Raw genomic sequence first — 13859 nt, 5'->3', positions numbered from 1 at the left:
TGAGAATCAGATCAGATGATTTTTACTCGCTAGCCTTCGTAATAACTACTACTTTATGTATATGTTATTTTTTCCGGAACAGAGATAAATAAATAAAATCATTGTCCTTAGTAAGGCCAGCCTTTTCATATATAAATACTATTATTATTCGATAAGTCTAAATTGCGAATAGTATTCTATTGCGTCAATATTTAAAAGTGTGTTGTTTTAGGTCAGAGACCTACCTCAGCATAGTTTTGATTTTGTTACTCAGCGAATAATTCATTAGATCAAGTCTACTGACCTTAATTTATTAAAGGTACAATATGTATATATTGCAAAAAAATGTATGAATTATATGTACATACATATATATGTATTTCTCAAACATTGCGATAGCGTATGATTTATTTATATTAATGAATATACTAATGTTGAACACAAGCAATAATATGTTATAAAGGTCACTTGTATGCAGTGATATTTCAATAACAAAAAATCTATTTGGTACATACACAACAACAACATTCCACAAAATATCAAATAATTGGCTTATTAAGCGCTCAAAAGTGCTCCTACTTCAGTAATAAGAGCAACAATCGTTTTAAAATGCTTGAATAAATATCCGTAAGATAAACTTTAACGCACTATATTTGTGTGTGCAAATATAAATTAATTATACAAAAAGATTAAGCCTCAAGTTCAAGGTCGACTAACAGAAATTATAAACTTCTACAACATTTCGCAGTTCACTCATAGTGGCCATATATGTGTACTCATATATCTCACTCTCGTTCTGTTTATAAAACAAATATTTCTGTATGCACATACTCGTGTATACATAGTATGTATGTGTACATACACATATGCGACAAGTACTTTAAGATACACGTTCGTATTCGCATCAAATATTTTAGATTGATCATATATCAAAGCGATTGCACACCTATCATAGTGTTATGACTAGATATAATGGGTTAATTACCGCAAGGTTGTCTTTTGACAACTATCTGCATAAATATACTCGTATATGTAATATATACTTTATTTAGATATTAAGGTAGCATTATCAATCATATTTTATTATACTTGTATGTACGGTGATAATGCTACTGACAGTAATATAAGTAGATAAAAGCAGTATTGACTTTCTTTTTGCCAAGTGTTTTTTCATTATTTTTCGCAAAACAGTGTAGCGCTATGGCTTAAGGGGGAAACCTAAGGTGATAACTTAAAAAATTAAATTTTTGGGAATTAAAAGACATGTTATATATTATTTTAAAATTTCAAGCGTGTATGTAAACATAGTATTTTAAAAATAAACGGTAAATAATTCTCGAGTTACATATAACCTGCGCTGACGAAAAGGTTCTCTACTGCTGTAGTGATTCCGTCCTTTTCCGCGGATAAAAGATAAATATGAAATTCTCTGGAAGATATTGGCAGTGCAATGGCCTACAGTGGAAAATAAAATTGACAAAATGGTATTGCTTTTTGAGAAAAACGCATTTAAAGACAAACTGAGTGAGCTGATTGAACGGAGCGGCTACATTTTTAAATGCTTTAACTTAAAAAATATTAGAGATATTTGAAATTTTAGTATGGTATTTGTTTAGGTATAGACTATAGAAATATGAAAAAAATATAAATAAATATTTTCAAAATTTCTCCTAGGCCCCTTATAAAATTGTATGTATTTTATGCTGCCTAATATGGCATTGCCATTATTAGGTGATTTGTTGCAGTTTTGGTGTATCATTACCATTTTATTGTTGTTTGGATCTGGGTTGCATTCCAAAGGAAGTAAACAGTACGCTCAGCACGTATAGAGTTTTACAAATCCAATTACACGTAAATTAAAAAGTTGTATCCTTTGTAAAAAAGTAAGTATGGTCAAAGCATTGCACAATATGATATAATAAATATTTAGGAATAAACTTTTTATGGTTTGTCGTTTATGATTCCAAACTTAGTTTTATTGAATTCATGAAAAGTTAAAATATTACTTTGCTAGATCCTTAGATTTTTTTCAAATATTGAATAAAAATATTATAGTAACCACTTGGAAAGATGACCAGAATAAAATAAAATTCAGAATAATTGGCTACCAAAGTTTGCAAACCAATGTAAATCTAAAAATATACCAAACATTTGAATTCAGTCACCTTTAAAGCACTTAATTCAATATTCTGAGCAGGGTTTATAAGTTTGCCACGAAGTTTGTAACACACAGATAGAAACGTCGGAGACCCTATGAAGTATGTAAATATATAAATGATTTGCGTAGCGAGCTAAGTCGATTTAGCCATGTCTGTCAGTCTCTCCGTCTGTCTGTATATACGCGAACTAATCTCTGAGCTTTTGAGATATGGATCTAAAACTTTGCACACATCCTTTTCTTCGCAAGCAGCTGCTCGTTTGTCGGCATTGCCGATATTTGACTCCACAGTAGGATAGATCTGATATACAAACTGAGCTATCAAAATCAAGCCTTTGTATGGAAAACTTTTTTATTTGAGAAGAAATCTTTACAAAATTTGGCATAAAAATGATCGGCCCACTATAACATAACCAACTGACCGTTCAAAATCAAGATAAAAGTCTTTTTTGCTTATATTAATTTCAATTCGACTTGAAAGTTTTGTTTATATCAAAAACCATTGGTCGAATAAATTTTTAGATTTATTTTATTGTAGTAGCTATAAGAAATACACCTGTGAAGGAGCTTCGATGCCGACGATGTTAACGTTTTTTCTTAGTGAATGCATTCTACGGTTTAGAAACAAGTTTTTTTGTGTCATTCAGTGTTTTAACTGTGGTTCACAGATATAAATTGACCATTGAGAAACATTAAAAAATAGGTTTTCAAGCCAATGTATCGAAATAAAACGACTCTTGGAATGAAAAATGTTGCTCATACGACCTGGTGGCATTTATTTTAATGAAGTATTCACTTGGTTTAATTGCTTAGAAATACATTTCATGATAACTAAAGTATTAAATCGTTATGTAGTAAATCTAGAAAACAAACTATTTAAATTTAGTTTTCCAAAATTACTCGCTTATTCAATATCAAAAAGTGTATGTTACTCATACGTCCTGTAGTTCCTTGTTCCATCAAATGGCAAAATAGAATTCTTTTAAGAAACATAAATGAATTGAATTGAAGAATGATAGTTAAATAAGACAGAGAGTTCCATTGATATTAATTCTATGTATTAATTAGTCTGAGAATCTTAATGCTGTATTTTGATTGCTTCTATAAAAGGCTGAACTTACTATACATGTTTTCTGTTATTAATTGTTCATATATTTGATATTTAGGTATCGATAATTAGTTTTTATGTACTTATGTACGACTTTTATGTTTTCGAAGTTTGTGTAATCTGTCCGTACGTGATTGAGAGCCTTTAATATATTAATGTGAATCGTTCTTAATTTCTATTCATTAGTCATTGCTGCATTAGCAGTAAATAATAATACTGAGTAAGCAATTGTAAATCTGATTTAAAAAGTGATTGACATGAATATTAGGTATACGCTTACAACAAATGAAAGCAAACATACATACATATGTTTATATATATGTATAGATACATGCATTCTGAATGTACAAAGGGCTAATTAGTCCTACAATGTTATCACTAAATGGCGTTTAATTTTTCACTGATTTGCGTATGCATTTATGAGCGGATGTAAATATGTATGTGGCAATTGCACGCGCCTAAAAGTCATTCGCACAACCCTATGAACATATGAAGCGAAACATATGGCGTGCTTATCTGTTCCATGCAACTATTTAACTCAAATGTTGTCAGTGCAAGTTCAAAAGTTCAACACGCTAACAAACCACTGCAGTCGTAAAGTTGTAATATATTTTCACGAATGTCTGTAATATTATTAATTAATTATTTCTATATTTTCAATTCTTCTCTTTTTCTAGGATCATTTGCTAAAACTGAAACTTTTTGATATTATGATACTATCAATGTCTATAGCACGTCGCACAAGTACTTTTTAATTATCAAATAATCACTATAGTATCTAAAGCAGTTATTGTGTCAGCGTGTGTTATTAATTGATTGAAAATATTTCGTGGCATACATTTAACTGATAACCACTGTTGCCAAATTAATACAGCTTTCAATAAAATGATGTTGATTTATGTTTTTGGATAAAAAATATATATATTTATTTATATATTAAGTCCAAAAAATTAGCGGCGGTAATTAGTTTGTTTGAATTGACGCAATTAATTTGTGGCTAAAAGTATTCATATAAGCACACACATACAAGTATTTATATTACAAACAAATTAACTGCAATATGGAGTTTTTGCTTAAGTCATCGCGTCTCATTGTGACGCTGCGCACATTCACGCGTCGCCGAGTTGCAGTGCCCATACCAAGGTAAGGCTAACTGGATCAATTATTTCTGAGTCATCCTTTGTGTAATTCATGCTCATATAGAATAAACATTGAAAAATACATTAAATGAAAATCTTTATGTGTTTCAACCAAAGACAAATATTTTTGATGAAAGTGACATTCCTCGTGTTAAATTAATGCAAGAGAAATGTATTTGTATATATTTTATCTGTCTCATATGCAACCGAACTTGGTACCGGGTATTTTTTACGAAACAGTCCCATTTGTAATAGGTTTCAATGTTGATAAAATCGGTATAGGGCTGCAAATAGTGACAATAAATATAAATCGGATTTGTGAATTTTTTATTCATATAATATTTTATATGTATGTATTGTATTTATATTCCTTTTTGGGAATTTTCAGTTGTTTTTTGGAAATTGCAGTTATTTTTGGTACAAAAATAATTTTATAAAATAGTTTTCATAATACAAATATATGAGTAATTGGCGTTCACACCACTTCCAGCTGCTATACTGCTATCCAATTTTTTTTGAAAAGATGATGCCTAATGACAAAATCATCTAGAAGTATATATACTTGTACATACATAGTACGCTTACAATCAGGTGGTCTCACAACCGTCTAGGAGCTTAAAGAAAAATTTTATTGAATAAACAAATAATAATAATGTACATTTAAAGAACTTAATGTGCTTTAAAAATCAGTAATTCATTTGGAAAAATCAATCTCCAGGAGTTACACTCGAAAAAATTTGTTTGACGGTGAGGAAGATTTAAAATTATTAAAAATCCAAAAACTAAAAAGAATTTATTATTACTATAAATGAGTTCAGGTAATGATCGAAGGACTGGTCAAATTTGCATTTTTGACAAAATGGCGGTTTCTCAAAAAAATGCGATTTTGTGAAAAAATTTACATTTCAGAGTGGCTGAAAAAATGTAAATTATTATCAAAAATTGTTTTGGTAGCCACCAGACAATGTAAGATGAACCTTATCTCTCATCAAAGATTCCTACCTATTTGAACGAAAATAATATATCACGTCACTATTTCGTTCGGGTTCTTTCGTTGTAAAGCCGTTCATGGATAGAATAGTACTGAAATATGTCAGTTCGTAAATGTCATAGCTATTCAATTTTTACATATTATAAGTTCAAAAGACAATGGCATTTGTTTCCAAATAATTAGAGTTAAAATAATGATTCCCATAATAAAAAATCTGCCGAAGAAATCTATTACATACCTATGTTGAAACATCCGCAAATACAAATGCAAAATAAATTGAAATAGTAATTTGAATGCAACATTGTTTGTGAAAAGGTTCTACCTCCGACCTCCAATACTTACGATCACACAAAACAACAAAAAACATTGAACAGAAGTAGAAAATGTTTAAATGCTGATAATATTCGGCTGATAAGAAAGGTTTAGCATTTTTCAACAAAAACTCTTTGGCTTTGAAATAATGTATTCAGGCATGTTACATACATACAAACAATGTACATATGTATGTAGGTACACCAAAATCTTCACAAGAACGACGCCAAAGCGTAATCAACTAAAAATTGAATTTATCCCGAGTACCATATTTCGCTAGACTGCGCTAAGCTTCATACATACATAAATAGCTACACACATATATGCACATCCGACATACATATGTATGTATGTAAATGCCATGCAGATTACTATGACTTTATTGACTTTGTTTAAATTCATGAGTAAAATTTTGGCGCGCCGCATCTTATAAATATAAATATATATGTATGATATATTGTTGTATTTGCTGTTATTACCTAGAGATAAAATGAAAATAAACAATACTGTAAATATTTATAACGAAAGAGCCAATGCGACGACGACGTACACCATCAGAACAGAAGCAAACAAATAAACGAATACAACAAAAACAACCATGTGACTGCAATAACTCTGAGTGGGTGCGAATTCGAAGAATACAATTTAACAAATATATTTGCATATATGCCAGTTGTATGTATGTATATATTTGCTTACATATACATCGGTATTTGGCTTGTAACAGTATCGGCCGTTGTGAAAAAAGAGCCACGCGCTCAGCGAGCGCAAACAGTGGTGGGTGATTTACCTATACGTGTAGTCGGATTGGGTTGCAGGGAGTCAGGGAGTCTGAGAGGTGTAGAGAAGTCATATATGCATGTAATTGAGTTCAAAATTATCGCCGACATGGATCATAATGTGTATATGTGTTAATGTGTATAAAAATATATGTACAGTGGTGAAAAAATTAATTGGAATTATTTTTTTCAGTAAACGATAGCTAACTGAATAAGTAGTTATTTCACTTACTTTATCTTTAAAGCTTAAATATTCCAATTGTCAATAATTACACTAAAATATTTAATAATAAGTTTAATTAATTTATTTTATTCAGAACTGATTTTACAAGGTTTCGAAAAAAGATTTCCTAATTTTATTGCTAATAACTGATAATGTGAATTTTCTGTCTTTCGTTAGATAAATAAGGAAGATTATGATTAAATTTTTAAAATAAATTTATGGAGCAATAATCAAAGTAAATTAATTAATACAAAATTTTCTTCAAATAAAAAAAATATATATAATATTTAAATACAAAAAATATAAAAGCAACTTAGCAACAGTAGATATGTCGGAATATGTATATACATACAGAAATGTATATTTTGTAGAGGAATACTGATCTAAATTTAGGGAAAAATTAAATTCAGATTCTTCTTAGGTCTTCAAAAGGATAAATTAAAAGTAATTCTGAAATCTAAATGTTAATATAATTTTATTGATTAAATTTTTTATATTTACAACCTAAACAGGATATACTTGTATTAAGCTTACACGAAGTTTGTATATATAATATATGCATGTATAAATAATCAGCGTAACAAGCTGTCTCGACTTTTGCACACGTCTTCATTTGTCGGAATTGCTGATTTTGGACCACTAGAGAATATAGCTGCCATACAAACTAATCGATTAAAATCAAGACCTTGTATTGAAAACTTGTTTATTTGAAATATTATCTTCACTAAATGCGGCATGAATTCCAGGACAACGCTACAATATCCGAACATATTGTTCAGATTCGACTACTATAGCGTATAAACTGACTTATCAAAATCAGGATAAAGATTTCTTTATATCCTTTTATGCTATAAGAAATGCGCTTGTGAAGAGTAATACAGCTTCAGTGTGGCCGATGTTTAAGCCTTATTTATATTAAAACTAATACATTCTATTCTTATTGACCAGTTCATAATTTTAAGAAGTAAAAAATATGTAATAAAAAAGCGGTATGTTTTCAGTCAGCTATTTTTTTACCCAATACTGTACTTATGTGTATGTATACATCTATGCAAATACATACTTAACTAAACGAGTTAGATGTGGTCCAGTACTCAGCGTCGCTGTCCGGCGGCTGACCCAGCGATTGTCCAGAGAATATGAAATACAATATGTGCGTTTACAAAAGATACAAACGTATCCTACAGCTATAGGTACATACATGCATATGCTTGTTTGGAGTACTACATTTATATATAAATCCATTTATCTGTACAACCACTCACCCTAAGTTATGAAAACAATGCAAAGAAAATGGAAATACAGCGACAAAAAAGGAGTACAAAAAATAAAACAATAAAAATAACAAAAAAGAACAGCAAAAAAACAAAACATTAAAAGAACATCAAAATAAAAATGAAAAAAAAGAAAACGAAAGAGCAGCGCTCCATTCGCTCTGTCCAGCTTGACGCTGAAGCAAACTCGAAACAAGATGTCAACCGTGTTCTCATTGTTGTTTGGCACACGTGAGAATCAAAATCGAAACGATTTCGAACCCAACAAAATAGCAGTTAAATTCTTATTGAAATACCAGTTTCTAATAAGTCACATTTTGATTCGAGTCAGTTTCATCTAAGCGGCTTTCAAGAACGGTTTGATTAAATGACTAAGAACATATTTCAATAACACAAACAACTAACTTACTACGAGTAAAGCACTGAATTTTCATTAAGAACTTGGTTCAATTTAGCTGAAAAGCACAAAAGCAAAGTATTTTTTTGAATAAATCGCGAACTTCTGAAGTATAACGTAATATTTATTGTGCGGCTTATTGAAAGTAAAAGTGCATTTCGAACAATTAAGGAACGTGTTTTCAATCTATTTGTGAAAATGGAGGAAGCTATGCATATAAAACGCGCCAATAAAATGCCCTGCAAAAATGATCGGAAGTCGTATTTGCAAAAAGTGATGTTGACTAGGTAATTTTAAAATGCAAAATAAGCAAATTATTAAGTAAATTATAATAAATTGTATTATTTATAAATAATTGTATTATTTATTTCACATAATTTTCAATTAAACGTCGTAAACATTGGCAAACATAAAAGCCTTTTATTTGATTACATTTTTATTTTAACTTTGTTTTTATTGTTTGTAAACCTGCATTCAATTGTGGTTGGGTTTTTCCCAACTCATTGACGCCACTTTGTTGAGCTGCCAAGTAGTTTGTTTGTATACGAAATCAGGTTTGCAGACATTGTACATTCATGTATTACTCATACGCCTAGCTTCTCTTCTTTTTTGCCATTAGACAATTTGTAGCCTAAGCAGATGAGAAAACCATTCGAAGCCGGCAAATTATTGCGTGGAATTACAGAAAAAAAGCTATAAACTATATATATTATACATTTTCTAATACAAAATATGTATGTACATACATATATTTTTATCTGAAGGACTTAAATTTGTCCACCATTTTTTAGTAATTTAGATATATAGTAACTGTATCAGGCAATATCAATATATAATCGATATTTAATATTTACATATATGTATATTAGAAGCCTCAATGTCATTTTAATTGAAAAAAAGTACAAAAAAATAGTATATTTAAACAAAAGTTTTAAAAAAATTTGAAATGAAGTGTGAAAAGTTAAAATAATAATTCCGTTTTTGATCATCCTTACGACGCCTTAAGAATAATAGGTGTGTTGCTTGGATGAACATTATCATCCATGCATTTGTTGAAAAAAATGTATTTAAAATATTCCAATAATGCATTTTTAGATTTTTTTTTATCGAAGCTTTGAATAAAAATTAGTAAATTAAAACCGTGTATTCTGCGTACCATTTTATTGGTTTTGTGGAAGTTATCCGCTATCAAAAGGCGATATACAAGTATTGTATTATGTTAAATTACGTTTAATTTTATTTAATGACTTATGGAGAGTTAGATGGCTTAAAATCGATTGCCTTAATGTAAAGTACTTACGACATTTTTTCAATAATTTTGAGGATGCTAAATCACCGATTATTTTGCATTTGCTGTTGCAAAAAGAACAGGGACGCACCTTTACATTTAATAAATTTATTTATATGAACGTATATGAATTTATTTTATTTTGACGATTTTTGTATTATTTTCAATTTTTCCATTTCGTTTTTAATTTTCATTCATTTTCAATAATGGAAGTCAGTCATCACAATAAATTAAATCTAATAAGTTATATGATTCCTTTAAAGTAAGATTATCCAAGTTTGTTTTAAATAAAAAAATTTCGTACTTACAAAAATTGTTATTAACATTAACAAATAATAAAATAATACTAAAGAAGAAAAAATATCATCTACTACTGACTTAAAAATTTCTTAACTATTCAACAAGGTTTTCCTGATTGCATAATCTTATAAACTAAGAATACATTAACATTTACAAATATATAAGTATGTCTAACGGTAATCCACAAATAACAAAGTATTTATATTGCAAACTTTCATTCTTTTTCAGTCTTGGTTATCATCATTTAATTTATCATTTATATTTAGCATTCACCAGCAAAATTCACTTTCATTTAAATTGGTACTTGATTCTTAAAAATAAAACTTGATTAGTAATACTTATATACTTTCTTTAGAAGAAAAGCGTTGGTTATCATGTGCGTAAGGCATAACCATAGTTTATTTATGGCAACTTTATATTTACGCAAGGCATTGTGAGTACAAACATATATATGTATGCACATATTTATATACGTTTTTGTGAATGAATTCAGTTTATGCATGTTTTAATTTCGTTCACACCAAATTATAACCGCAATACGAGTACTTCTAAAGATTACTTTGCAGATTCATGAGTTTAGTCAGAAATCAGATGAGAATAAAATCGGATCACACAATAAAAAAAGTAAACTTTGAAATAATATTCTAATTAATTAATTAATTAAATGGTGTGATGTTTTCATACCGAAAAAGAATCACTCATTTGTTGGTTAACTTACGTTCGTTTAATTTAGATTCAATCACATTTTCATATATAGTTTTGAATTACGATTTGTTCTTTTAATACTTTATATAACCCTCTTTGAGAATATTATTAATTATTAGCATCAGACTAGTCAATTCAAGTATTTTCAACGACCGATCATTCAATGTAATAGAACGTTTATACAATTTCCATCGTTTGAAGTATATTTTAGGAGTGAAGCTGTGATGTTAGAAATGCAATGGAGTTTATTGAAATCCTCTTTGCTCATTGAAATCGGCCTTTTTCATCATCCCTACTTAGTATTTATAAAGTCTTAAGTAAAATAAGAAATATTTTCATAAACTATTAACAAAAAGGCACAAGTATTCACTAAATGGAGTTATTATTCTTCGTAGAGTATTTTTGGATCTTAATTTGTATTCACACGGAATAAGATACAATATTGACATCCATAGCGTACGCTTTTCAATATTATTTGATCTGAAAGCTATAAACAAAACACATTTTCCTGTGATCTTATTCTCATATTTAATGTGTCCTTTTTTAAACTAACTTATAAACGATTTAAAACCACAGAGTACTTTTTGTAAACTATTTTAACCAAATTAATTTGTATTTTTCTGTTTTCATACTATTCTAGGATGGGCTCATTCAACTCAGCACCGAAAATCAACAATGTCGACTCGCAGGATGACAGCCTAGAGATACCGAAAGGTCTGAATACCACCGAACTGTTGAAACACGTCAAACATTTGAGGGGTATACATCAGCCACAATTGCTTTCCCGCTACTTCATCAAGCCATCTTTAACTAGTGACGTAACTGATGGAATGCGCTCATTAAAGTTAAATACAGGGGCCAAAGGTGAGTTGATGTTGAAACCATTTATTTAAGAAGAGAGTTGAGAAACATGAAAATTCGTAGGATAAATATAAATTCATCATTAGATAGTTTACTCGAAAAATGTTACTTGGAAAACGATATATGTACATTAAAGCCATTCTTCAACTTGTAACAGTCCTCCCTTCAGAGTTAGTTCACTTTCCATTCCATTCCAAAGATATAACATTTGACATTGTAAGCAGTGGATTCTTATTCCAAATAATACGTAAATATTGAACAAATATCGAAATTAAGATCTAGTACATTGTTCATATGAACTTACTAGACGAGTTAAGTCTGCTCATGTTTTGTTTTTAATGTCAAGATAAGGGAGAGTGAGTCTCTTTTGTTCTCGAGCGATAACTTTGAGGGCTACTTAATCGCCGCCAAAGTCTAACGATTCTAAAGCTTATTCGTGATTGCTCTTTCGATAATTCGTTTAAGATACTTTACAGATATAGATGTAATAGGAATTTTCCTCAAAGCTTTTTATGCTGGTATAATGTGTGTAAATATTACATAACATTCTATAACCATTTAAAACCCTATATAGAATATGCCACATTTCATTTTACAAACACTGTCGATTACGAGACTGTCCACTATATGTTCTTGATTATGAATTTAGTGATGATATTGAACATTTTGTTTTTATACGCTTTCAGATTATAACGTGGCCTCGACGTTACCCAATCATATACGCGTTTTGCAGTGGAATATTTTATCACAAAGTAAGTTCTAAACAGGATATTCAAATTGTCTTTGTCTGCCAGCCGAGTGAGACCATAAAGAATTCATGAGGCACAGATATTCATTCGCATGCATTTTTTAACATTTTTGAATTTTAAAATATTTATTTTCTTATTTTTGTATTTTTTGCTCTTTGTTTTTTTGTTGTTTTGTTTGCTATTTGTAGCGTTGGGACAGAATAATGACGGTTTCGTGCGCTGCCCAGAGGAAGCTCTGACATGGGAGAATCGCAAATTTCTGATCGTACAAGAGATACTACAATACAATCCAGATATTATTTGTTTACAGGTAATGTTTAATAAATTTTTTTTTTCAAATTATTTGCTGAACATTTTCATAAATTATTTTGTTGTGCAACAGGAAGTGGATCACTTTAAATTTCTGCAAACAATTTTGGGCACACAAAATTATGAAGGTATATTCTTTCCGAAACCCGATTCGCCATGTTTGTACATTGAGGAGAATAACGGTCCCGATGGTTGCGCCATTTTCTTTAGACGCGACAAATTTGAATTAAAGAACTTCGACACACGCATTTTGGAGGTGTGGCGCGTACAAAGCAATCAAGTGGCGATTGTCGTCAATCTCGTCGTAAAAAGTACCGGTAAAGAGTTCTGCGTATGCACAACTCATCTCAAAGCACGTCACGGTTCCTTGCTTGCGAAACTACGCAATGAGCAAGGACGCGATCTATTGCATTTCGTGAAACAATTCTGCGGTGAAATACCCGTTTTGATTTGTGGCGACTTTAATGCTGAACCCACAGAGCCTGTGTATGCGACAGTCCTAAGCGGCAAGCAATTGCAGTTGGCCAGTGCCTATGCAGACATCAAAGTCGAACGCGATGAATGTAATAATGACAACGCTAACGAGCACAAAGCCAAACCATACTCAAGTGATGATGGTCAGACGCAGTCAGCGGAGGAGGAAGAAGTGAATGCCGAGCACGTGCAATTGTGCGATGATAAAGTGATCAAATCAATACAATGTGAACCGCCCTATACCACATGGAAAATACGTGAAGATGGCGAAGAATGTCACACAATCGATTATGTGTTCTACACACCTGAGCAGTTTAAGGTGTGCATCTACTTTAACTCAACTGTCAAAATATATATTTATATTGATTGATTTTTTTTTTCTTTGATAGGTTCGCAATTGCTTGGAGTTTCCTCGAGACGATGAAGTTGGCAAAAATCGCACACCGAGCTTCCAGTATCCATCGGATCACTTCTCATTGGTGTGCGACTTCGAATTGTTAGATAAGCAATAAATATGTTTGAAGCTTGTTATGTGGCTTTACAAAAAACATAAGGAAACTTACCATTAATAAGATGCTTCAGTTTTGCTGGAGCCGCACAACTTTCACTTCATTGGCATTCACGAAATCAATTTAATAATTGTGATATTAGTTCTTAGATATATATAGTACATTAGACACACGTAGTTTCATTAACATACCAACAAACCGAGTAGAATGCAAACTGATACTTTTTTTGTAATATTGACAGCAATCAATCTAAACTAAATAGATATATAATATATGTAAATGGATATGTATGTGGAACAAATAA

The 13859-nt window shown here is 30.4% G+C and overlaps 1 protein-coding gene across 7 annotated transcripts in view; it reads left to right on the top strand.

The window, feature by feature from the left end:
* cu (NADP/NADPH phosphatase nocturnin) overlaps positions 1–13859 on the top strand; it is a 29208-nt gene extending 15349 nt beyond the window's left edge. For 4 of the 7 annotated variants that reach the window (XM_014238842.3, XM_014238843.3, XM_036362863.2 and 1 more), the window contains exons 2-6: positions 11294–11517; positions 12201–12266; positions 12452–12573; positions 12646–13365; positions 13436–13859. In XM_014238842.3, the coding sequence (XP_014094317.1) occupies positions 11294–11517; positions 12201–12266; positions 12452–12573; positions 12646–13365; positions 13436–13558 (1255 nt within the window). In that variant the 3' untranslated portion in view covers positions 13559–13859. Of the gene's footprint in view, positions 1–4268; positions 4389–8133; positions 8648–10303; positions 10382–11293; positions 11518–12200; positions 12267–12451; positions 12574–12645; positions 13366–13435 lie in introns of those variants that run through there. The other 3 variants (XM_070111008.1, XM_070111009.1, XM_014238840.3) reach the window with 3 other exon arrangements.

The sequence above is a fragment of the Bactrocera oleae genome, chromosome 6, assembly GCF_042242935.1.
Source record: "Bactrocera oleae isolate idBacOlea1 chromosome 6, idBacOlea1, whole genome shotgun sequence".
Taxonomy (NCBI): Eukaryota; Metazoa; Arthropoda; class Insecta; order Diptera; family Tephritidae; genus Bactrocera; species Bactrocera oleae.
The sequence above is the reverse complement of the archived record's forward strand: the minus strand, read 5'-3'. Positions and strand labels throughout refer to the sequence as shown.